Genomic DNA, 26,521 nt, shown 5'->3' with positions numbered 1-26,521 from the left:
CCATGGTAAGTCAAATTTACTCTCGGAAGAGAAGATGCATTAGCAAATTCGTGTCGAAAGGGTATAATGAGGCCCCTTAAATTCAAGGACAATGGATGGCGAAGCGGGCCCATCAAAAGCGCCCACGCAATCACCGGCCCTAACGGAGCAAGCGACAATGCCAACACTACTGCCCATTTAGATTATACAAGGTGTGTATCCTAACTCTTATGTGTATCCTAACCCTTATATGTATCTTTTTTCCACTCCTATACCAGGTTGGAATTTATGGCCCAGTGTATCTCATTTCTCAATGACTCCGAGTCAATCGATGATATATAGGCCATCGTCATAGGAGGTATCGCACGAGGCACTATTAGGGAGCTCAACACATTTCCAATCTCTATCCCCTTATGGGATTCAAGCTGGTTATGCTCATTTGCCATGGGTGATGCAAACACATATGTGATCTTTATTCTATCAAGGTGGGTCATCTTTCCAACACTCACAACCAGAAGCTGATCCAAAACAACCATAACCCCAGTCGGAAGCTGAACTAAGAAGGAATCTAACGCGTAACCGTCGACTACTCCTATGTGGTACTGATTTCGACTGGCACATACAGTGATTTATTTTTGAATATTTTTGTACAAATTAATTTTAGATTGTTTCATTTAATAAAATAGAAGTTGTTGTTAATATTTTTGTACAAATTATTTTAATATTGTTTCATTTAATAAAATAGAAATTCTTTTGAATATTTTTGTACAAATTATTTTAATATTGTTTCATTTAATAAAATAAAAGTTCTTTTGAATATTTTTGTACAAATTATTTTTATATTGTTTCATTTAATAAATTAGAAGTTCTCTCGATGTGGACATGTTGGCATTGTATGACCCAGGTTCCTACACCACCCGCATAACTTTTTTTGGCTCGTTCTTTCTCGAATATCCATATTATTACGTATTCTAGTCGAGAACGATCGACCTTTTAGTTTGTGACACAATTCTTTATCCGGTAATAACTTAAATGAAGTAAGCGATACAGACGACCACTTACGTTTATCTGGGATTGATGGGAATACGTGTCTCCATATGTTGTACATGTATTCTAATTTGTACATTTCATCGACATAGCTCATGGGATCCAAACGAAGATTCTGACAAGCTTCAATTACATGAGCGCATGGATAACGAAGTGTGTCAAACCTCCCAAAGTTGCAAGTCCTATTTCTGAGATGTACATGATATTGACCTCCAATAATACCTTGGTTCAATCTATCAAACTCTGTCACCCGAAACCATAGGTTGTCGCAATTGTGACATACTACATGCATGGAGTTGGCTCGCGCTTTAGCCTTATTCATTTCTTGCAGTACCTTCCAGCACCATATATGGCTTCCCTGCATTTAGCCTTTATAACTCATTGCTCGCTTTGGGAACAGTGCCGCCAAATAGAAGTATGCCTCCTTTACAATCGAGGTTATAAGTAAATGATGTATTCTTTTTGCCACATAATTGATGTATTCTGCTAGGTTTGAGGTCATCTGACCATATTGTAAGCCGTCGTCATATGATTGTGTCCACTGATAGAAAGGTATGTTACAGAGGTAGTTTGAGCCTTGATTGTTAATTTACCGCAAAATCACCAACATATCATGAAAATGGTCATTATTGATCTCGTACCCTGTCAATATAAGTGGATAGTGATAATTACATACCACTCTTCCATTCAGAACAAATTGAATATTACAAACCAAATAATATTGGTGGCGATTAAATACCTATGTTGGTCATTTGTCGTCGTTCAACGTTAGACTATTATTGCTCGTAGTAGTTAGACAAAATGTACCTTAGACAAAACGTACCTTAGACAATACCAATGGTATGTGCGATCCCAGAGGCTTCCCTGTCATTTAATTGTAGCTAGTATTTCAAGGCCCTGATCTGATATAATGCAGATATTAGGTTGGGGGCAGACATGCCTCCTCAACCTAGAAAGAAAGAAATCACGGCCGTAACGTGACTCATTTGGTGTTATTGCAAACGTAATTGGAAGGATTCTCCCATCACCATCTTGTACCACAAGTAGCAATAGCTGATATGTATATCTACCATATATAAAGGTACTGTCAATTTGTACCAATAGCTTGCTGTACTAAAATGCATCCCGACATTACTTAAAAATCTAAAACAAACGCTTGAATGCTTGGCATCCACGGAGCAAACGCCCGTTGTAGTACGCAAACCCGTTTCAAGGTCTGTTATGCAACCTGGGGCGTACCTCTCCAGCACCTGACCCCACTACCACATCTAATTGTATGAAGCATTTCACCCACTATGCATCTTCCCTAATGCCTTTTGCTTAGCTATCCAAGCCTTGCAATAAGAAGACATATAGTTGAATTGGCTACGAATATTGGCAATTAAGACCGACACAACAATCTTGGGATCTGATTTCACCATCGGTAGTATTAAGCCCGCTATCATCTCTGAATCTAGCATGGGATGATATTGTGAAACAGCTGTCACCCCATGAGTACGTTAAATAATGCAATATTAAATAATAACCGTAATATTCAAAAACCATAAACACCCAGTGATATTGTACTAGAGGCAACACACGTATACGGACCGGTGAACTTCTTTATCTCTCACAACTCTGTCCTCTTCTTAATTGAATTCATGATTTTCTATGAATATGTATCATCTTGCACTACACACTTGACCTCAAACTTCTCGGATTTAGATTTAACCCCGTTCTTGATGCTATATTGCTTCAATGCACCGAGAAAACCATTCTTACTGAAAAATTCCTTACCAATTTCCAAGTCACCCGAATCCAATGACGAACTTGTGTCGCCACTCCTCCTGTGTGATAGATCTAGAAACTCCAACACATTATCTGCCGATAGATCGACATTATGCATGTGGGCTGGAGGCAAGTACGCTATGAATCGTAGATCTTCTTTTTCATCTGAACCCCCTTCACCATCTTCAGGTTCAGTTGGAACAGACTCTAGTTTAAAAAATAACATAACTTCTGCATCATTAGCACTGGGCTCCCGGGGTGGATCCATATCAGACTCATCATCCGACCCACCAACATCTATCATGTAGGAGATCCTTTTACCGGTGGACGTCGTAGGGAGTACATCATCTTTTCTCATGCACATTTCAAAACGTCCTTAATCAGATGTGTATTGCCAACCACCAAAAGTTGATGTCATTCCCTTGTAAGTATTTCCAGTATTGAACATTGACCTATCGAACTGCATGTCTCATCCACTAACGGAGTGTCATACAGGGGTGGTGTATTTCGTCATGCCACTAAAAATAGACGGTTTTGTGTTCTGCCTCTTACTAATTCAGTGTCGGACAGGGGTCGTGTATTCCTCTCGAATAGTAGTAGACGTTGAAGTCTTAAGTGCTTCATTTGGCCTTGAAAATTCCACATATAACTCAAGATAGGATGATCCACTAACAAGGTGCGTCTGCACCATCGTCTCCAAGCCACGAGCACCTTTGATATCAAATGAGTCATATGTTACGGGAGCAACCGAAGCACAAAATTGATACTTAATAGACGAAACGCTCATTGGCATCGTTCTGAAGATTTTGTGCCTAATTCTTTTATGAAGTTCTGTCAATTCTATGTTCTAGTTAAAAACCAGTTGTGTTGTGTTCTTCGATAAAAAACAACATCGTTCTCAGTGTCACGAACCTCACTGTCGTAGTAAATAACAACATTAATACGTCCACTCATTTTCAACCAAATTATCTGTCGAAATAAATTCAAAACAAAAAAAATATTATGCAAAAATATAATGATTCGTATAAATATTAACATGAAATATCAACTTATACCTTCTCAACTTCTTTAATTTTTATTCTTCTGAACTTTTTCAATTTCTCTTGTTGTAACTTATGCAACCAGAGAATAAAATTTAGGTCATTTATAGGCTAAGGGATAGTGAAATGCTCATTTCTGTATAATTCTCCAAATAGTGGGGGTTGAAATTTGTAGGGAAAAATACCCCAAGTAGGATGCACTGTCACCAACACTACTGAAAAGGGCATCCAGCTAGGAGCTTTTTCAATACTTTTGCTGACAGTGCATCCTGCTTGGAGCCATTTTCAATCCCCACTATCAGATTTCCCGGGAATTCCAAGATATTTTTTTAAAACCATCTTCTCAAATTTATTTTTTCAGAATCATCAGTGCAAAAAAACCGTCCAGTTGGAAGCTTTTTCTATACTATTATTGACTATGCATCCCACTTAGAGTGTGTTAAAAAAGTAAAAACAAAATCCATCTCGTCAAAATAATTTTTTCAGAACACATCATGTTAAATTTATTTTTTCAGAACCCATCTTGTCAAAATTATTTTTCCCAGAACAATACTTAGCAATTAAAAAAATTAAACCCTAAAACCCTAAACAATTAAAAACCCAATACCTTAATTTAAATTTTCTTAAACCTTAATCAAACCCAAAAATCTTAAACGTAGGCCCTAATTTGCAAATAGCCCACTAGGATTACATGGCCAAAAGCGCGTCCACGTCAACACGCTTTTGCCTGACACAAGGAAAAAAGCGTTAACGTGGAAACATTTTTCTGGGTTATCCCCTAAAAACGCATCCACGTCAGTGCGTTTTTGGGTTTTCGATCCATACCCGTTATTATTTTTAGAAACGACCCATTTCCGTTAATAATTTTGGAAATGGGCCTTTATTGGTACTAAACTCGCTTTTCTATGTTTTTCATTTGTTAAAACTAGTCCCTATACTTTTATTTTTTTTTTGAATAATTTAATTTTTTTATTTTTTTATTTTCCTTTTCTTCTTCACCTTTATTTTTCTTTCTTCTCATATTCTTCACTGTAGAAACATAATCTTTGTCCATCAAATAAACTAAGGGTGAGTTTGGATGGGCGGTGCGTTTACCTGCGGTTAGTGTAAAAACAGCGGTGGCGGTGAGATTAGATACTGTAGTGATACTGTAGCGTAAGATAAAAAGTAAGCTAAATGCACCGCACCGCACTCAATCGCCCATCCAAACCCACCCTAAGTCCTTGTTTCTTTCACATGATTTCTAAATTAATTTTCACTGAAAACTAAATATCAATCATTCTTAATCAAATCTCGATTTGAATATAACCTAATTTTAAAACTAAAATTGGATCTAACTAATCAATATAAAAAACTACATCCTTAATAAAATCTAAACATAAATTGAATTCTTTATATTCAAAATAATTTTTTTCAGTTTCCAAACTTTTATAGAATCGTGTAGATTATTCCTTTCCTTTTCTTTTATTTTCTGACGAATAAAAGTAAGCAAACGATAAAATTGATCTAAACCTTCTTGGATATTCCTAAGCAAGCTTGATTAGAAGCCGAGCATGGATGAACCGAAGAGAGAAAGGAAGCATGGAACCAAACTGGTTTGGGTAAAGTTGAGGGTAAGTTTCGTATGGTGATCGTTTTAGTCATTGAGAGTGTAGAGCTCGTTTGAAGAATTCATGAAACAACATAGTTTCGAGAGGATGAACATGTTGTAGGTAAGATAGATAATGTGGTCGTGGTGGTTGGTTAGGAGGTTAAGGGAACGTGTTTGGGAAACTTTGTCAATGGTGGGTTGCCATAAGTCATGACTGGTGAGGTCTTCGAGTGAGACGAGCTTGTGGACTAGGTTATTGAGAGATCTAAATTAGTTCGTTAAAGCGATGATAGATGATGATGGTTTGTAACTGTGAGGTGAGAATATGTGAAATAAGTTGTATTTTGATTTCGGCTTTTGGATGAAAAAAGTTTTAACATATGGAAAATATAAAAAAAACTATTTTAAAATAGATGGAGAATAGAGGAAAACAGATGGAGAAACAGAAGAGAATGGAAAATAAATAAAATTTAAAAGAACATAAAAGAAAAAAATAAATTGCTCAAATCGAAAAATATGGGAATCAATTGTATAATTTAACCTAAAATTTTTATTTGGAATGATAATTTAATGTGTTACGTCAGTTTATTGTTACACCGTTAACGAAAATTAACGGCTCAGTGACTAAAATGTTACAACACATTAACGTAAGTGATTAAAACATAATATTTTAAACATAAATAACTAAAATATAACTGGTGTTAAAAAAATTAACTATTTTAATAGTTTATCCCAAATAAAGAAAAAAAAATAAAAGGATCTAGAAAAATGAATATTTAAATAGGATTAAGACGAATACTAAAAGCTGACTTTTTTTTCCTCCTTTTTTTTAGGGCAAGAAGTAAAAAAGACAGAACAGAGCAAGTAAATAAATAAAAACTGTGTATATTTGGAAACATCTTCTGTCTGTGATTTGGCAAAGGAAAAAATTTTCACACTAATACCAATCTACCTTCTCTTCTCCCTCTCCACACATTCAACAAACCGAAGTTCTCTTCTGAAATTCCCTTCTTCCATTTGCTTGTTAGTAGAAAAAAGGATCCATCAAAGCAAACATAATAAAACCTTAAACGATGCGTCCAATAAAGATTGCATTTGGTGATATGTTGATTACTTTCATGTGGGTTTTCTGTTCATCAATGTTTGGTTTATTTACTTCTTGGATAGCCACCGCCATTGGTGTCCAAGCCATTTCTTGGGCTCCTATTGTTATCATCACCTTCATTATTTTCGTTTTCGTTTTCATCTTTAATATTATTGGTGGATTTCTTGGTGGGGCTAGCTTTAATCCTACTGGAACTGCTTCCTTCTATGCTGCCGGGGTCGGTGACGATAGCCTTATCTCCATGGGCCTCCGGTTCCCAGCTCAGGTAATTATGTATTTGTAATCTATTTTTTGAGTTTTTTTATGGAATTCTATTTGATTTGATCTGGGTTCTGGTTTTTTGGTCATCTTTTCATGTTTTTCTTTATGTTTTTTTTTAAATTGAACTCTATTTGATTTGATCTGGATCTGCTTTTTTATTATCTTTTTAGATCAAATTATATGATATTTTTGTGGTTTTACTGATAATATTTTAACTTTTCGATAGGTTCATTCTGTAGTCTTTTCTTCACGCGGATCAAAATTAAATTCCTTTGAAATTCTTAATTCTGCATATGCTTTTGAAAAGAAAAAAAGTTTGCCTTGCCTAACACGACAGTACTTTACTTATTCAAGTGATAGAATCTTAATTGTTATAATTTGTAAAATCATCCTTCAGTTGAATAACAATATGCATTGCTTGCTAGCTCAAGGCGTGAAAGTTGTCTATTTTTACTCTGTTTTTTTTAAAGCTTTAGTTACTTTTTTTCCCTTCATATATTCTTCATTTTTTGTAACTTTGTTGTCTGTCAGTCTTCTTTATGTGTGTGCTTTTTTATCACATGGTTTTGGCATTTTTTTTCACTTTATAGCTCAATTAAGCTGTAAATCTGAGATCTTCATGTTTATTTCCTTTTTTAAAATGAACTAAGAGTACTTCCTATACTGTTGAATAACAATATTAAACAATTAGCTAAACTTTTTAGATGCATTATTGACAATAAAATATCCAACTGACAGGCCGCTGGTGCTGTGGGTGGTGCCCTGGCAATCACAGAGGTGATGCCAGAACAGTACAAGCACATGATAGTAGCACCATCTTTGAAAGTAGATACACACACAGGAGCCATTGCTGAGGGGGTTTTGACTTTTGTAATTACTTTAGCCGTTCTTTTTATCATTCTTAAAGGTCCAAAGAGTGAAATTTTCAAGACATGGTTGCTCGCCATTGCGACTGTAGCAATAGTTTTGTCTGGTACTGCTTACACTGGACCTTCCATGAATCCAGCCAATGTAAGTTGCATTTCCTTTTCCATATATTGTTCTGCTTTTTGTTGTATCTAACCTACGTAAGGTGTTATGATATTGTTTCCTTTGTTACTTTAAATTGCTACTTGAGCTTATTCCTTTTTCAAGCATCTGTAGTTGTTTGACTTCCCGACTAGGGATATGTCTGGCTTTCTTGTTACTACGCTGGTTTGGATTCCTTGGAATATAATTGACTCTGCCTCTCTCACTTTGTTGTGATGTTTTGTAATATTTGTTTATATTGGACTGTCATGCATTATGCCCAATTTTAAAAATTGTTGGTACTTGAAAAGCACTTCATTTGTTTTTTACTTTCATATTAAGTAGGTAATAAACTAATAATTGACTAGAGGATAGTGGTCTGCAGTCTTAGGACATCTAAGATATGGGTGGTACAATGATGATGTCCTAAGCCATATTAAACTAGTTAGGTTGAATAAGTACATTTAGATATCTGTTACAGTCTCAACTAATAGATCTTGTCACCGACGATTCACAGACAAACTGTCCGTCTTATCAGGGTTTTTTCCCTGATTTTTACCTCTTCCTCGCGAATGACCTATGATGAACAAGTGGAACTCGTCGAAGGGAATTCCAAACCTTACGACTTGTTAGAGAGAATCTTAAGTCTCGTAAAATTTGTTTAATTTGACTTAATTTTATTGCTACCAATTGACCTCTTAAATAGAGGTTGCATAGGTTTACTTATCTGAATAAAAAACTTAAGGAAACTAAAATAAAGACTTTAAATAAAGGACTCCTAATATCTATCTAAAATACTTTTAATTAAAAAAAATCTCCTAAAGACATAAAATACTCTTAAATAAAATCTCTTAATACTTCTAATAAAATAATAAACTAATCTAATAATTAATTAACGACTAACATTACTCCCCTCCTGAAAAAGAGCTTGTCCGCAAGCTCGAGATTGAATAGCTCGTGCATTTTTTTGCCCAGTATTGCATGTAAACATATTTTAGTTTCTGTACATTCCTCTTCATTTTGCTTAACATCATTGGTGTTTGAAGGGCTATGGTTCATCACAATTGTAACAAAGACTCTTGTCTCTTCGTTTTGTTATCTCTACATGAGTTAACTTTTTAATAAAAGGAGGATCTTTCTTGTTAGCACTAGAGTCTCTTGCTGATTCCCAATACGCAGGTCGGCAACTTGAGTTGGTTGATCTTTTGTCCCAAAAGTTCACGCTAGATTCATAGCCTGAACCAAGTTTTTAGGTTTTTGCATCTCCACATCTATTCAGATAATAAACAAATTAATTTGTTGGTCCAGTCTTATGGAATGTACACCGGCTAACAGTTCTTGAAATTGGCAAAAATGGTCTTCCACCAATCCTCTTTGGTTCAATTTTGCTAATTCCCCCAAAGGGTTCTCGCACATCTATGGTCCAAACCATAGAGTTTAGTATCCTTCGAATGCCTTCCACAAACGATTAGGCTTTTCCTACCCTATTTGATAATATCTCAAGCCTTTCCTATCAAGTGAAAAGCGGCTAGACTCACTTTGTCTATTTCGACTATCTTTTGATTCGCAAAGAACTTTCCGCATTAGTGCAACCAAATTAGAGGGTTCTCTTCCCATTAGAAGTCGGGAAATCCAACTTCGTGCATCGTTGAACCACAACAAATCTTGTCGTTGTCTCTGATAAGTTTTCCAGCTTCTCTAGTCGACTCTCACGCTTGTCAACACTGCTATTACTGCTGTCAACCCCTTTCCCTTATCAAAGTTTTTATTGGAAATCATCAATCTCTCATCTGCAGCATGAACTGATCAATCTTCGATTCGATTCTTGCTTTAAACGACTCAAACTCCTCTTTGGTAATGGAATCAACTATTGTTTCTAGCTCTGATACCAAATTGTTATGGTCCCTACTAATGGGTCTTGTCACCGGAAGATTCACAAGCAAATCATTTATCATTTTAGGATTTTTTCCTCTTCCTCGCGAATGACCTATGATGAACAAGTGGAACTTGTCGAAGGGAATTCCAAACCTTAAGACTTGTTAGAGAGAATCTTAAATCTCGTAAAATTTGTTTAATCTAACCTAATTTTATTGTTATCAATTGGCCTCTTAAATAGAGGTTACATAGGTTTACTTATTCGAGTAAAAACTTATAAGCTAAGGAAGCTAAAACAAAGACTCTAAATAAAGAAAAACTCTTAATATCTCTTTAAAATATTTTTAATTGAAAAGAAAATCTCTTAAACATATAAAATATTCATAAATAAAATCTCCTAATACTTGTAACAAAATAATAAACTAATCTATGTATGAGCCTTCTATTGAACTTGGTGTTTGTGATTCATTCTTGGAAAGCTAGTCTCCTTTAGTTTTTCATGCACCATAGACAATCTCCGTGATAATTAATGTAGGATTAGAGTCATTGTTAGAAGTTGTGTGGCCCAAATTCCAGTTAAAATAAAATATAAGTGGCAAGGTACGGTACAGGTTGCACAAGTGAAATCCGTATAGAAGTCTACTTCTTCTATTTGATGTTGATTAGAATAAAGTGTTTTAATCTTACTGCATTACTTCTATTCGAATTTGATTAGAATAATATTTTTTAAACCTATAAATAGACGTAATCGTCTCTCCTCTTATGTCATTCGAATTCGACATAGTGAATTTTTCTTCTCCTCTGTCCGTGGTTTTTTCCCGAAAGAGTTTTCACGTAAAATTTTGTGTGTTTTATTTTTCTTTCTTTGCGATTCATTGTCATTATTGACTTTCAATTTTAACAGTCATCTGGTCCTATATTGTATTTAGACTCAAGTGTCTGCTATTTTCTTAGTCATAGTGATTTGAAGTCCTACTAGTGTTGTTATTTGATTTGTGTATAAGCAATTGCCATTCTCCATATACTCTTTCAAGCATGACAGTTAATGTGTACCAGTCTTTCTATTCAATTGCATGTGCTGGTAGATTTATGTATAAAGCAAATAGATTAGACTCTTTTTTGTGGCTTTCTTTTTTATTTGCCTTAAATCTTAAATCCTTTTTGCTGACTTCAGACTTTATTTTTCCCTTTTGTTATTGCATCTTTGACTTGAGTACTAATTACACTTTCTATTCAATAAGGTTATTCTCTAATATAATTTATGTATACTATCATGTTGCTAGGACTTGGGTGTGAGTATCCAAACGTTATGTTTGATTTTCTTCAGTTTTAGAGGGTCATATCTCCCATACTCATATTCGAATACTATTTGGGCTTGAATATTTCAAGGAAAATGAATAGTTGAGTGAAACCACTTAAGTATGCATTTTCCTACTTTTCAATGATTTTATAGATTTTGTAGTTCATAACTGACTACGTCCTACTTTTTTTATCGAAAAAGTAATGATTTCTTACTGGTGAAGACATCATTTAAAGCTTAGTAATGGTGAATCATGTTGCAGGCCTTTGGTTGGGCATACGTAAACAATTGGCACAACACATGGGATCAGTTTTATGTTTACTGGATCTGTCCATTCATCGGAGCTATATTAGCAGCATGGGTGTTCCGACTTTTCTTCCCCCCACCATCACCAGTGAAGAAGGCAAAGAAAACAAGGAAACCAAAGAGAGCGTAAGGTGGCATAACAAAGTTTGCATGGCTGCCATAACGACAATAGATAAGCCCAATGTTTATGCAAAGAACATTTTATATATATATTTTTCTTTTTCCAATTGTTCAATTCCGATGGCATCCATTTATCTCCAACATTTCTATGGATTATATGGACGAAACATTCTTCTCGTGTACTATCTTTTTCTGCTTTCTTATGTTTGGTTGGATCCATATGTTAAACGTAGCCGATTGAATGCATGCTCATTCATCATAGACAACTTATCCCAGTATTGCATGCATTGTTTTTCGGAATTAATATAACCCTGGCTTAAGTGCCTGTGGCAGAGTCAGAAAATTTTTTTAGGGTTGGAATTAAATTGTATATTTTTACGATAATAAAAATGTAATTTTATCATTTTAATAGTTTATATTTTTATAATTTTTAAAAGATTAAATTAAAATTTTATCATTTTCGAGAATTAAAATATAATTTTATTATTATTAATTTAAATTTTATAAATTATAAAAAATCCTGATATGAAAAAAAGGTATTTTCCAGCCCCGCCACTGCCTAGCATTTCTCATGATTGCCTGATTCCATCCATAAAATATTGCAGGCATCAAGTCTGGTTATCTTATATACGAATTTCAGAGTTAATATTAGTCTGATTTGTGGTTTCTTATTTCCTAATATTTGATTTTTTTTGACGCACGATTAAAGATGTTTAAATGATTGATTTGATTAATACCAAGCAAATCGAAAATTATTTTTAAAATTTATTATGCAATCAAATAAATCTGGTTAAATTTGTATAGGTTTCTTACATACAAGAACAAAAAATTATAATTATAAAAAAAATTACTATAAGAGCTCAGACTCGTTAATGCATATATGGTTCAAAATTATCAAAAAATAATAATTATTAAAAAAATATACTAAATATTCAATAAGTGATTCGAATATTGAAGATAATATTATTAGGAGAAACACTCATTAAAATCGAACTTGTCAAAAAAAAATTTAAGCTCACGAATATTTATAAATTAATCAATTTTTTATGTATTGAGTTTTTATAATATATAATATATTGGAACTGTATAATTAATTAATTCAGATTAAAAATGAAATAGCAAATCCAGTTTGAAAAATAAATACACGTGTTTATGTACACCTGATAATATTATACTACAAAATACAGAAAAAATAAATAATGCCTTACCGACAAAAATATTTAACCCAAAAAAGATACTTTTCAGTTTTCATTACCTTTGATGGAAATTCAGTTTTTATTACTAGGTGAATGGTGGAGCTTCAATACGTTTACCAAAAGTATAAATATCGTAAATATAAAAATAGTACATTCTATTAAAAACATAAATTTGGAATCTAAAACAAGCAATAGTGTTCAAACACTGGAATATGTCTCTCTTATTTTTATTTTGAAAATTTCCAATATTGTCTAAATTCTTTTTATTTCATATAGAACAAAAATAGATGTATTTATTTATAACACATGCAGTGATTGATATGCGGCTGGGCCTGGATCTAGCTTAGGAAATTATGAATCCTCCTCTTTACGCTCCCTCCCTAATCTCTCGCCTTCCCTTTCCTTCCCCTCCCTTCCTCCCAAAGTCACTATCACTACATTAGCTCCTTCCTTTTCTTTTCTTTCTCATTCCCATCCCCACCCCCTTTTTCTTTTTTCCATGTGATCCTCATTTCTTTTCCTCTTCCAATCCTTTCAATATCAATAACTTATTTGATCGGCTAATTCTTTTTTTTTTTCATTTCATTATAAATTTGAAAATACCCCCAATCCAGAAAACTGGAAGATCTGGAGTCATTACCGACTTCTTCCGGGAACGGAAAGATCCGGTACAGAACACCATCCTCGGCCGAGTTATTCGAGTCCTTTACAAACGGAGGCGCAATATCCCCCACCGGAAACGGGACCACGGATCATCCTGAAAAGATGAAGCGTTCATTGGCGAGACACGACTCCATCTCCGACAAGATCCATAGATATCGAGGCGTTTTGCTGGTGATCGCCATCCCTATCTTGCTCGTAACCTTTGTTTTGTATGTCATGCCGGGGAAATCTTCTACGGATACGGCCGTGATGGAGGAGATCGAGATCAATAGCAGGAAAGTGGGGGCGAATTCGAGAGGGAATAGGAATTATGCGGTGATTTTTGATGCGGGGAGTTCCGGGAGTCGAGTTCATGTTTATTGTTTTGATCAGAATTTGGATCTTGTTCCAATTGGCTCTGAATTAGAGCTTTTTGAACAGGTAAATTATTTTCCTACAACTTTACAATATTTTTTAAAGCTGAAAAATATATTGGCCTGTAATGCAGGTTTACAAAACGATAATTTGAGTGCTAATGTAATTGTAGTATTTTTTTGATAGATTTGCTAGGAATTAGAGCCTTTTGAACTGCCAATCTTTTTCAAAATATATATTCTTGCCAGATTTTACGTTTTTAATTATTCTTTTTAGTTTTGAAGAAACGAAAACTACTTATTCTTTTAGAATGTGGATTAACGTAAGGAGGAATTTTATTATCATGGTTTTTTTTTTCTCTTTAATCGTTTTGGTGACATTATTTATATATTTAAAGATGAATTTGTTCGATTTTTTAAGTAGGATTTGATTTTCTATGTTCTAATTATATGTTTAAATTTAGAAGCGAAAGATTAAAATTTGGAATTTTGAGAGTAAAATAAAGCTTTGAAATGATAATTCAAGTGCTTTAATTATGTTAGTGGATTTTATTTTATATATTCTGTTATTTTTTACCCCAATTTTTGTTGTCATTTAGAAATGAATTAGATTCCTAGGGATTGACTTCCAGGATATAAATATATTGTTAAATCTGGAGTTTTAGTGAAAATGCACCTTTAAAATAATACTTTTTGTTGCATGTGTTCTTTTTAGCTTTTTTAAGAAGAAATGTACTTTACGGGCATATTTTAATGTAAAATCTGAATTTGCATGCTTTAAAAGAGGATTTTACTATTGGGACTAAAGGAGAATTTTCTAGCATCAGTTAGTTGGTATTTTTAAAATTTCCATTTATTTGTATGTTCTAGACGAAGCTTTTTCTTGAATATCTGCGATTGTATTCCATGCATTAAATGATTTTATGTGGTTTGTTTTGTTGCAGCTTAAACCGGGTTTGAGCTTCTATGCAAAAGATCCACAGGCTGCAGCGAAGTCTTTACTTTCTCTTCTAAACAAGGCAGAAAGTGTTGTGCCACTAGATTTGCGATCAAAAACTCCTGTTAGAGTTGGGGTTGGTATACTTAGATGCTTAAGTCATGCGTATTTTTGAATTCTAAGTCCTTTGAATTGCTGAAGACTGGTACTTTAAATGTTGCGTAGGCAACTGCAGGTCTGAGGGCACTAGAAGGAGATGCAGCTGACAGAATTTTGCAAGCGGTAATTCTATATTTGGAAGCATGTTGTCTATGTTCACGTTATTTGTCCATTTCCTCATGCGAATGACTTTTTAAATACTTATATAGGTTAGAGAACTTCTGAAAGATAGAAGTGCCCTCAAATCTGAGGCAAACGGTGTTAAGATTCTGGATGGCACCCAAGAAGGTTCTTATGAGTGGGTACGTTTTGCTGAATTTCTTTACTTTTATACTTTGCTTTTATTTTGAGCGTAAAGTAATTTTCCTTCACAAGATTGATTGTAGGGAAAATATGTCAAGCGTGCTGTACAATGCATTTTGTTGCATGCTTGATCAGGCTCCCTTTTGTTGTGGTAGATTGTCATCAAATTTCACATTGTTCCTATAAATATTTTCCTAGAGGACGCTTTTACATGCTATAGCTGGTCAGCATTTATCAGTCTTACTCAAGATGATTACATGATGATAGTCAATTCGAAGGGGAGATCCTTGAGGTCTTCTCTGTGGTAACAAACAAGAATGCTCTAAAGCTTGGGTGATATAGATATATAAATGGACACATACATGGCTATAGTTTGTGGTTTTTTTCCGTATGAGAAAATATTTACATTTTGTAATGAAGCTAGACTCTACTGTATCTATAGGGAGGAACATCCAGTCAAAGATCTGGATCCACTGCAAGCGTTCCTACTGGTTGAAACTGTGACCTAATTCTGAGTTTCTTAACTGCCACTTTCTATTTCAGGTTACAATAAATTACCTATTAGGGAAGTTGGGAGGGACATACAAAGACACAGTTGGCATAATTGATCTTGGTGGTGGATCTGTGCAAATGGCTTATGCCATCTCCAAGGAAGCTGCTTCAAATGCTCCAAGTGTACCAGCAGGACAGGACAATTATGTAAATGAAATGTATCTGAAGGGATCAAAATATTACCTCTATGTTCACAGGTTTCTCTCTTGCATTTTGATAAGTTGGTTTTATGATTCTATTAATGATTTGAAATGGAGAAAAAGGGGATTTTATGGTTGTGATTCCAACAGCAATCAATTTTATCAGACATGTTTTTTTCAGTCATTTGTATAGCTCTGTAGAATAATGAAACCATTATATTTTAATTATAAGCTTTAGTTAAATATACTTTTGGATTTTTCGCATACAGTTATTTGCGCTATGGCCTATTGGCAGCTCGAGCAGAAATTTTGAAGGCATCTGATGATTCTGGCAACCCTTGCATCTTGGAGGGTTTTGATGGTATGTCTTGATTTGTTTAACAGCGACGCAAACCTATTCAGTAGCTAAAATTTTTTTAATGCTTTGATTACTGGAAATGTAATCTTGGCAGCCAGCTTCCTACTTGGAACTGTAAATTCTCTCTCTATTCCTGAATTTTGAAATGCTCTGAATGATGAAGTAGTTTTGAGTTGTTTGGAGTTATAGCATTTTTTGTTCTATGGTTGACCGATTTGTGACATTTGAAGTACTAAACATGTTCGGCAAAAATATTTTCAAGGTACTTATGCATATGGAGGAAATCAGTATAAAGCATCAGCTCCTTCATCGGGTGCGAGCATGGAAGAATGCAGGAGGGTGACTCACAAGGCTCTTAAAATAAATGACACATGCATGCATATGAAGTGTACATTTGGTGGTATATGGAATGGGGGAGGCGGAGATGGACAGAAGAATTTGTTTATTGCTTCATTCTTCTTTGACCGGGCTGCTGAGGTATTGCTCATTAAGAATCATATTGCCTGAAACAAACTATGGAAGAAACTGATTTGCCATTCTAACTAAATGTTCATGAATACAGGCTGGTTTTATCAAAGCTGCCGATCCAGTTGCAACAGTTCAGCCTCATTCTTTTGCAGAAGCTGCTAAACGAGCTTGTGGAACCAAGTACGCAGATATTAAAGCAACATACCCAGCTGTGGATGTGGGTAACCAGGCTTATTTATGCTTGGATCTAGTTTATCAGTACACCCTGCTCGTAGATGGATTCGGTAAGCCTATACTTGATCATTTTCAGTTATACAATTTCATAGTTGCAGAATGCTGATCCTATAAAGAGTGGAATCTTTTCATGGACAGGCCTTGATCCCTACCAAGATATTACATTGGTAAAGAAAGTGAAATTTCGCAATTCCTTTGTTGAAGCTGCTTGGCCACTAGGCAGTGCCATCGAGGCTGTATCATCTTGAAGTAGAGTTCCAGGTAATGCACAGCTTTAATCACACCCTGGATATTTCCATGGCCAGTGGGTCTAAAGCATCGGCATTTCTTAATTCAAACCAGTGGATGAAAATAACGTGCAGATGTAGGCAGCATGTTCAAGCTTGAAATCAGATTTTGGTGGGAATAATGGAAGAGGATGAGTCATTTGTAATTACATTATTACTAGGTTTTGTGAGATTTAATTGAACTTGTTCATTTATTTTGTCCTACGGAACTAAACAAACAGATAACGATACCAATGTGATTGTGTCGCTAATATTTTGTTAGTTTTAAAGAAACAAAAGAGGCAATTTTCTTTGATTTTTCATAACTTTGAGTTCCTAATAACTTAGGCTTTATCAAAGGGAGTTGACCTTTTTGTATAACGCCGGCTTAAGTTGACATGTTTAAGTTGGATACACTTATGTAATGCAAGTTATGAAACAAAAGTAGTTTACGGTATATAATAAAAATGAAAACTATGGAAGCTTATTCAACATTTTAGCCTTTTTTTAAAACTCCCGCCTTAATTTTCTCCCATAGCTAAAAGAAGCAAACCCAGGAGTTTTTTAATATTACAAGACGTAGGTGGCCTATATCCTTTACTTCCTTCTCTTGGTCCAGCTTCCGTTTCGCTCAATGACTCGGCCTCCTTGCTCTATATCCCATCCCATTGACCTCCATTTTCCCCAATTCACTTCGTAAATTAGGGTTCCCAATTACCAACTGCCTTGGTCCTTTCCCCGTACTCTTCATAGCCATGACAGTAATTCAAGAATCAATTATTTAAGGCTTGGAAGGGAAATAATGACGCAGGGATTCAAGATGATATTGTACTACTGCATGAGAGAGGTAAGATTATAGGCTTTGAAGATGGAGTTCCTCCTATTAAATTTTCGAAGAGAGTCCGTGGTCTTAGGGAGAGAAGTATGGCTCAATGATTCTTAAAGTTATTGGCATGATTGTTGGAATCAGACCTGTCAATTAGACTGGTTGGATTGGGAATCAGTCTAGACAAAGGGTTGAATCAGTTTTGGAGTGAACAGTTCAGAATCAGTGCTTGAACCGATTTTTTTCTATTTTTTATTTACATGTTTTAATTTTTTATGAGTTCTTAATAATTTATTTAATTAAAATTGAATCAGACAATTAAACCGGTCGAATCGATCAAATTAAAAATTGGTGGTTTAATCAATTTAACCATTAGTTTGGTTTTAAAAAACCTTGGTTTTTGTGTAAGAAAATTGGCTTTAATGCACTTTTGAATAAGACCTTCGCAAATTAGAAGCCAAGCTAGACTTTTTAGTTGATTGATTTAGAAAATGACTATTGTCCAGCAAAATTTGAAGAAGATTACATCAAGGTTTTGTCTGAAGGTCCTTAAGGTGTCTTTGAGCAGCATCTTATTGTCCAACTATAGTCTTCTTCAATTAGTACTAGTATGGAGTATCCTAACACAATGATGACATGGATCCAACTACCAAGTCTTTCGAGTGCAATGTACAAAAGGAGTAGCCTTATGGCTATCAGTGAAATAATGGGTAAGGTGGTCAAAATTGATTCTAATACTAATAGTGGATCCCCGGGGAGGTTTGCATGGATGGTGATATACATGGATCTGCGACAACCTCTAATGTCGAAGATATGGATTGAAGGAAAATTACAAAGGGTGGAATATGAATCACTGCCCAATATTTGTTTCAATTGTGCTAACTAAGGTTATGTGAAGGAGTTGTTTAACAGTCCGATTTTCAGTGGAGACGGAACAGTGGCTCGAGACTACAAATTTCCGTCGTGTTGACTCGTAAATATTATTTTTAGAATATTTATAGAGCCATTAGAGTCGTATTAAAATTTAGTTTAGAAATATTAATGATTAGGTAGTTAATTAAAGAAAAAGAGCTAAATTGAAAAAGGTGCAAAAATTGCAAATTAAAGCAAATAGGTGATGAAATGATTTAATTAATATTGAAGGAAGGACTTAGGTAATAATTATGCCTAAATTGATATAGTTGGACGGCATCTTAATGCAAAATAATTAAAGTAATTATAATGGCAAAATTGTAAATTATTTGAAATTAAAACAAAACAAATTGAAAATTTAAAGCTTCCTATGCATTCTTCTTCAAAATTTGGCCGAAACCACCATAGGAGGGAGCTCAAAGTCGGTTTCTTTTTTTTTTCATGTGATTTCAATTTTTATTCGTTTTTTTGTAATTTTTATGTTTTTGTGATCGTTGCAACTAGGCTCAGCTAGCCCTTACCTTCATTTTCAATTCTGTTAAAAATTTTAGAAATTTCCATTGATGAATATTAAGTGTTTTTTATGAATGCTAGGTATTTGGATCTTTATTATACTATTTGATGAATTTATGAAGAGATTTTTGTTAAATCTTAATTTTAAGATTAAATTATGAATATGTCAAAATATTAGGGTTTGATAGTGAATTTGATGTTTATTAAGGGCTTTTTGAAGGCTTAGAATATTTGGATAAATTATTGATTTGAGAAAATTAGTTAATTTGATGAATTTCGAGTTAAGGGACTAAATAGAAAAAATTATAAAAGTTTGGGGTAATTGTGTAATTTTAATAATAAAAGGGTATTAATCTTAATATGGATTTGAAATGAAATATATGCTAATAATTAAGGGATTTTACATTATATATCAAGAATCCGTAGATATCCGAGAAAAAAGAAAATTAGCAGAGTAGCCCCTGAACATTCGCAATTTCTGTGATTCAGTCCAGGTAAGTTCGTTACATGGATACTATAAATTGTATTGAATATTCCATACTATTCATTATTGGTTTAATTATGGATTTTATTGAGTTATGCTTACCGAAATAGAAATACTGTGATTATTTGGGCTAAGCGCCTAGCAGGCTTTGTGCCGGTGATTATTCGGGTTAAGTGCCTAACAGGTTTTGTGCTGGTGATTATTCGGGCTAAGTGCCTAGCAGGCTTTGTGCCAATGATTATTTGGGCTTTGTGCCTAACATGCTGTGTGTCGGTGTATTGGAAGTTGCATTTAATTGAATAGTTTTTGGTGAATTATTAAAGGAAATTTATATCAGACTTACTAAGCTTGTTGATGCTTATTAGTTTGATTTATTCTTGTAGGACTTTTGGAATCGTTGGTTTGATTGGATCGACTTGGAATGTAGCACACTATCATCAACATCTCGGTAGTCATTTTGGTTCTTAATGTTGGTTTAAGTGGCATGTATTAGGAAAGGGTCTATAGTACTTGAATATTTTGTATGGATGTAAATATGAGAAGTAATTTACTATACTTGTTTTTAGTAAAAATAGTTGAACTTGTGTGCTTAATTAGATAGACCTTTTTGGAACATATATATGAAGAAATTGTATAAATCTTTTGGTGTCAAATGATGATGATTGAATACTTCAAGTATGCTAAGTGAATTAGCTTGGTTATAAGTAGTTATGATGCTTAATTTTTGATAAGTGCTTAGTATGTTTGAATATATGGTAAATTGGTATTTGATTGTGAATGACATTTATGAATATTAATGTTAGTAGTTGAATGGCATGGTTTGCACCATTTGGTATGTTTTGGTAAGAAAATTTAATAATAAGTATTGATGAAAATATGTTTAGAAGTTAGTGAATATTTTGGCCAAATTTAGTACATGATTATGCATATTACATGTTGTCATTTGAGGTGCTTAAGGGCATATTGGTTGTATGTTCTTATACCATGATTGATTAGCTAAAATATGCATGATTTTGGTGCCTTATTATAGCCTATATATATTTGAAATTTTGGTTGTAGGTGCATGCCAAAATGGCTTGTAAAATGACCTATTTTCGTCCACATGGGTAGAGACACGGGCGTGTGTCTCAGCCGCGTGTGTCACATGGCCAGGTGACACAGCCGTGTGTCCCCTGTAGTTTTAAAAAGGGTTGCAAGTCAGGCTATTACACGGCCTGTCACATGGGCATGTGGGGTTATTATGAAGGGTACACGGCCTGTTACACGGGCATGTGACTGACCATGTGACCCAAGTTAGTGAGTTACACGGGCACAGACACGGTTTGTGACACGACCCTGTGTCCCTATTTTGAATGCCCACATGGCCTGGCCACATGACCGTGTGATCCCTGTAGTTTAGAAAATTTTTCGTATTGTTTTGAAAAATTTTATGAGTTTCCTATTTAGTCCCGACTTGCTTTTAACGTGTTTTTAGAGTATCGAGAACCCATTTAGGGAACAATATGTATGATTTGGATTGATTTTAAAATGATTATTTATATGATTTGAAATGTTTGAAAATTATGTTCGTTTGAATTGTAAACATCGGTGATGCTTCGTAACCTTATTCCGGCGATGGATACATGTTAGGAGTGTTATAGTTGTGTACAAAAAAAACTTTAACAGAGGAACATAAAATTTTAGTAGGGGACAAGACAAAGCCACTGAGTGTAATGGTGGAACACATAGTGGCAACAAAGGTGTTTGGGCCTTGGGTGGTGTTGGAGAGGAGGTTGAGGAGTAACTAGAAAGTAAACAACGTGAAGTCCACTTTTCAAGGAGATAATTCAAAGGGGTCGAGGTTTGATTCCCTTGCTAATTTAGAGAAGACAAAAATGGAAGACAACAAATCCATGAATGGAAATACAATTGACCATGCTTTGTCTTTAGGAGAAATTTAAGTATCATTTACAAAGGGTTGGAGTGGACCATAAAAGCCCGAAGGTGACAAACAACACCCATCATAACATGTACTACGAATGAGTCGTCGTGGGATAATCTTATCAAGTAACATGCACAGCTAATTGTCCTTTTATAGGAAATCTCCTTAGTGAAATCCACATGATAATACCTACCTTAGGGTCGACAAATTATCATACCATCACATGAAGGTCACTGATGGAGGTCGTAGGTATTATTTAGGGACTTTCTCCCACATAATTTTGTTAAAAAACATGCAAGGTTCTTTTTATTTTCAGTTTCAATCATGAATGATAAAAAGGCAATGAAAAATACATTTGACGTTCTTTCCCTAAGCTATATCTCATACATATGCATGAACATACTTTTGTCAATTTCGATTTCATCATAGAATATATGAGAAAAAATCAATTGACTCTGACCAATCAAAATTTTTCATCATTTCATCCTAAGAAAAATAAATAAATTTAAATTAAATTACAATTACAATTACAATTATTATTCCTAAAGCATTCTTTGGGTTTTCCAGGTAAAAATAAAATATCCTATTTTAGGTTTCCCAGAAACTTGAAAGACTCGAACAGTCACTTAAAGGATCTACCATTAAACTACTATCACCACCATAGGTCATCGCTATCGTCGACAATCGTCACCACCATTGTCCCTGTTAGCCACTTTTGGTTAACCACCTGACCACCGTCAGTTGGCCCATTGTCGGTCTCTTGCCAATTGATTTCGTCGGGTTTGTGTCATTTCAATCGGTTTAGGATATGTCTCATTTCCCTAGGTTTCACAAAAAAAAGGTTACAAAAACCCTAAGCCCGTTTTCGGCTCACATGAATTATTCTAAAATTAATAAAATCTGCGTAGAGATGATAATTCACGATCTAATCACAACCCAAAATTTATAATGAAAAAAAAACCTAAATTACATCCAATCTAATTTCTAAGAATCACAACCTTCAGCAAAATTATTTTATCATAAAATAATATCCATACATTCAATCACATACATATATTCCAAAAAAATGAATATATTATAAAGAATGACACACCTTATCTAATTTATTTAAACATGAAAGATAGAGAGAAAATCTAGTATTGACTTATACTATGAATATAGCACAACTTGGCTTTGATACCAATTGTTGAAAAAATCAGTTTAGAAATATTTTATTATTGGTAAAACGGAAGTTTAAAAATTTTCATAAAAATCGATTCCTTTTGTGATATTTATAGTAATAAACCTTGAACCAAAATTATACTTGTGCTTTATGTAAGGTGGATTCAAGTCGATCCTAACTTTCAACCAAACGACCTTCTCCGTTATCCTCGAACCAAAAATTGTGTTGAGTGTGGACTCGAGTAACACTAACCAAAAACATAAGAAAGAAATGATTTACTTAGGGTCTGTTTGTTTGGCAGTAAAATGTTTTTCGTAAAATAATTTCTGGTAAATGTTTTACTTTTCTGTAAAATGATTTACTGGAAAATATTTTCTGGTGTTTGGTAAATCTGTGTAAAATATTTTCTGCTGTTTGGCAGATTTCCTGAAAATATTTTCCAGAAAAGTTGTTTTCACATATATTAATATATATTTATTAATATATATTAATATATATTAATAAATTGTTTTTACATATATAAATTTTTTGAAAGTACCACTTAAAATGAAAGCATGAAAAATGAGTTTTCTTGTAGGAAATTGTGAAAGAATTGTAACTAATGTGTTGAATCATGAGTTTGATTGGTGCAAGATTTTGTTATATATTATTAGGTTATCTTTCCCGTATAATTAATTAATTAATTAATTAATCCCTCATTATATATTTAATCAAGAATTTGAATGGGAAATTTGAATGGAATTCATGTAAAAATCAATATATTATGAGGTGCAAATTTGAGGATTTGGATGAAAGACGCAAAATTTGTTGATGGAGTAACTCAAACAAATAGAATTTCAAGATATGCTAATGGTCTCCTACATGCTCTTAAACATGTTCAGCATGTTACCAACTCATTTCACAAACAATTGGCATATGAAAACGAGTCCAAAATCTCAAGCATAAAGTCTCTTATACATTAGCATAAATTTCACTGCAGCAAAAAATGATGAACCAGACATTAGCTAAAAAACTTATACATGCACATCAATAAAATCCTAATTGCCTTTAAACCTAGTGCTTGCCCATTGCAACTCTTGAGCCTAACCCATAATCAGAAGGCAAGGGATCAATGCCACCAGTTTCACCCCAATCTTCAACACCATAAAAACCAGCAGCTTTCCCTTTATTACCTCCATCAAAGCTCTCAAACTCATTACTAGAAGAACCCAACTTCCATAAACATTCAAATCACCAAAAGACAACACATCATTCCCCATGTTAAACTGCAAAGGAGAATCACCTCAATACTTCCTTTTAATCCATTAACTCAATGCTAAAACTAAACCATGGAATCAATTATAATGCAAAGGACTAAAAGCATTAACAATTTATTCCAGTAAATAATACCTACGGTATTCAGAATATCATAAACTACAAAAACATCTACATACCCTGAGTTTCTTATGCGTTACAACTAGAAGAGGAGGAATAAGTGAATACAGATCACACAATGGTCTTGTAAGTGCTGAAAAAGTTGGGTGCTCAATAGCCCTGCAAAAAAGTATGATATCCTTAAAATAACTAAACAAATAATATTGCTTAACATCCATTCTCAAACATTAAGCACCTCAGGATAAACTGCATTTGAAATTCAATTAGCATAACTCAAACATCCATATCATTCATTAGCAGGAGCCTAGGAGGAATTGCAATGGAATGCACTATTTGCTAGTATGCTTAACATAAAAGAATCTACTGTCTCCATGAAAAAAAAAGCATTATTTAGTGCACCACTAGTGAAGCTAAAATCTCCACATGGGACGCTACTAATCTGCTACATGCTTATTAAGTACACGATTACTATCCTATATGCAAGCCAAACAACTGAGACAACCACAAAAGACTCAAAGAAAAGTAGGCGAAAGAAGGTGAAAGACATGGGTGGTGAAGGAAGCTCCAGGCGGTCCAGAACCACCCAGGAGTCGGATACTCTGTCCGAGGCAGGGTCCCTAATCAGTTGTGATTCAGAGTTTGTAGAAGGGGAGGGTAATTGAAATGGAGAAATTCCTGATTTTCTTTTTCTCTGTATGTAAACATATTGGTTGCTTGACCATCTTTTTGCTTTAGTGGAAATCAAGAAGAGTGTCGTGAAACTAGTAGGCAAGAAGGAAACAACGAAGCAAGATGGTATAAGGAAGCAGTTGAAGGTAAAAGCTATTATAATTGAGAGAAGAGCTAAAACATGCACTATTTATCAAGTGTATTCACAACTTCTCATGAAAGAAAAAATACCAAATATTCTTATTTTTCTCTCCATTTTCTCTTCTTATCTGGTCTCTAAAATTGGAATCAAAGCTATAACAATTCCACTCAAAAAAGGGCAAACACTAGAAACACAAAATCCAAATCCTAGTAATATAAACTGTCACCAAGAATTTACTGGTATTTCATCGGTGCCTTTTTCATGCATTTTTAAATGAACCCAAAGCATCCCTTCAGAAAAAAGATTCACTCTCTCAGGGCAGTGGATCAAAAACTCAGAAATCAAAAGGAAGAAACAAAAGAAGCCTGTTGCAGAAATACCGATATCATTGTAATTCAACAAAAATAAGCAAGATTTATAATCATGTACTTAATAAATGAATCGGGTCAATCGCATCTACTAACTGAAGCTTTAAAGGTAGAAATGTTGAGATTTTTATAGTGAAAATAGCAAGAAAATTAAAAGGGAAAGCTTCCCTTTAGTGAAGAAGTGGGGGTTGAGTGGTGTAGGGAAGAAGAGGATGAGTTTTCATCCTTTTTCCAATTTTTGGAAAATCCAGCAAAAACCACCAATTTCATAAAAACTTGAAGCTTTTGGGTGACTCACCGACAGGTCTATGAAGCAGAGAGATGGAGAAGAAAGATGAAGCTGAGAGACAGAGATGGCAAGGCAGAGATGAGGAGGAGAGGCGGAAGCTTTGAGGAATGAAAAATGTTTGCTGCTTAGAAGAGAATGGAAAATGTCTGCTTAGAGAAGAATGGAAAATGTCTTACCAATTTTGAAGCCGTAAGACATTTTCTGGAGGAATGGGTTTGATTTTACCGTGTTTTGGAAAATGTTTTACTAAAGGATTTCATTTTCCCCCAAACAAACACTGGAAATGGTGTAAAATGTTTTCCGGAAACCATTTTACAGCAAAAAAACGCACCCTTACTTTCAATAGGAAAGTAAGTTCTCTTTGTAAACCAATTAAACTTGTAATTCCTAGAAAATAGAATTTATTTTTAGTAAATAAATTACCACTACTTTTTGGCATAATAACAATATATAGTGTATTTTTAGGTCAACCGATGCTCTCTATTTATAGAGGGAAGTACAAGAGTTCTGGTTGAATAAGTCATTGACAGATAATATTATTTTAATAGAAAATACAATCCTACTTCAACTAGAGTAGGGGCGGCACACCTTATATTTTCTACTAGAGTTGTCACCCCTCATACTTCATGTAATAGTCTGATTTTTCAGTGATGTCAGAAACAATGGTTCAAGGCCACCAAATTCAGCGAGCAAATTTGTAAATATTATTATTGAATATTTACAAGTCTAATGTGGTTTTAAAAAGGTTTTTGAATTGATAATTTGTGTTTTATAATGATTTATTAGGTCAAATAGTTTTAGAAAGTGAGGTATGTGAACCCTGTTTCTATAAA

The 26,521-nt window shown here is 34.1% G+C and overlaps 2 protein-coding genes and 1 long non-coding RNA gene across 4 annotated transcripts; 2 read left to right on the top strand and 1 right to left on the bottom strand.

Moving 5' to 3' along the window:
• The first annotated feature begins 6,376 nt into the window (after positions 1–6,376).
• LOC107961897 (aquaporin SIP1-2-like) lies at positions 6,377–11,445 on the top strand. The gene is made up of 3 exons (NM_001327717.1): positions 6,377–6,794; positions 7,529–7,801; positions 11,236–11,445. The coding sequence occupies exons 1-3, from the start codon at positions 6,498–6,500 to the stop codon at positions 11,407–11,409; spliced, it is 744 nt and encodes a 247-aa protein (NP_001314646.1). The 5' UTR covers positions 6,377–6,497; the 3' UTR covers positions 11,410–11,445.
• Positions 11,446–12,910: 1,465 nt separating this feature from the next.
• LOC107961896 (apyrase 2) lies at positions 12,911–17,351 on the top strand. Its single transcript, XM_041104153.1, has 10 exons — positions 12,911–13,678; positions 14,556–14,684; positions 14,774–14,830; positions 14,917–15,009; positions 15,554–15,759; positions 15,972–16,063; positions 16,323–16,537; positions 16,623–16,812; positions 16,901–17,023; positions 17,125–17,351. Exons 1-9 carry the CDS (start codon positions 13,361–13,363, stop codon positions 17,008–17,010), a joined length of 1,410 nt encoding a protein of 469 aa, XP_040960087.1. The 5' UTR covers positions 12,911–13,360; the 3' UTR covers positions 17,011–17,023; positions 17,125–17,351.
• Positions 17,352–23,666: 6,315 nt separating this feature from the next.
• Positions 23,667–26,065, bottom strand: LOC121223122 (uncharacterized). Of its 2 annotated transcripts, XR_005920532.1 has the most exons (3): positions 25,698–26,020; positions 24,280–24,379; positions 23,667–24,111 (listed from the first exon to the last, which is right to left on the bottom strand). It is a non-coding gene; the product is annotated as an uncharacterized lncRNA (long non-coding RNA). The 2 variants fall into 2 exon arrangements; XR_005920533.1 differs by having other exon boundaries at positions 23,667–24,379; positions 25,698–26,065.
• Between the last annotated feature and the right edge of the window lie 456 nt (positions 26,066–26,521).

The sequence above is a fragment of the Gossypium hirsutum genome, chromosome D11, assembly GCF_007990345.1.
Source record: "Gossypium hirsutum isolate 1008001.06 chromosome D11, Gossypium_hirsutum_v2.1, whole genome shotgun sequence".
NCBI lineage: Eukaryota > Viridiplantae > Streptophyta > Magnoliopsida > Malvales > Malvaceae > Gossypium > Gossypium hirsutum.
This window is presented reverse-complemented; position numbering and strand designations above follow the sequence as displayed.

Bases quoted from the DNA above. Each gene is read 5' to 3' on its own strand.
- LOC107961897 (NM_001327717.1), top strand. From the start codon at position 6,498: ATGCGTCCAATAAAGATTGCATTTGGTGATATGTTGATTACTTTCATG. The intron at 6,795-7,528 runs GTAATTATGTAT...TCCAACTGACAG, and splicing joins GCCTCCGGTTCCCAGCTCAG to GCCGCTGGTGCTGTGGGTGG. The intron at 7,802-11,235 runs GTAAGTTGCATT...ATCATGTTGCAG, and splicing joins CTTCCATGAATCCAGCCAAT to GCCTTTGGTTGGGCATACGT.
- LOC107961896 (XM_041104153.1), top strand. From the start codon at position 13,361: ATGAAGCGTTCATTGGCGAGACACGACTCCATCTCCGACAAGATCCAT. The intron at 14,685-14,773 runs GTTGGTATACTT...AATGTTGCGTAG, and splicing joins AAACTCCTGTTAGAGTTGGG to GCAACTGCAGGTCTGAGGGC. The intron at 16,813-16,900 runs GTAAGCCTATAC...TTTCATGGACAG, and splicing joins CCTGCTCGTAGATGGATTCG to GCCTTGATCCCTACCAAGAT.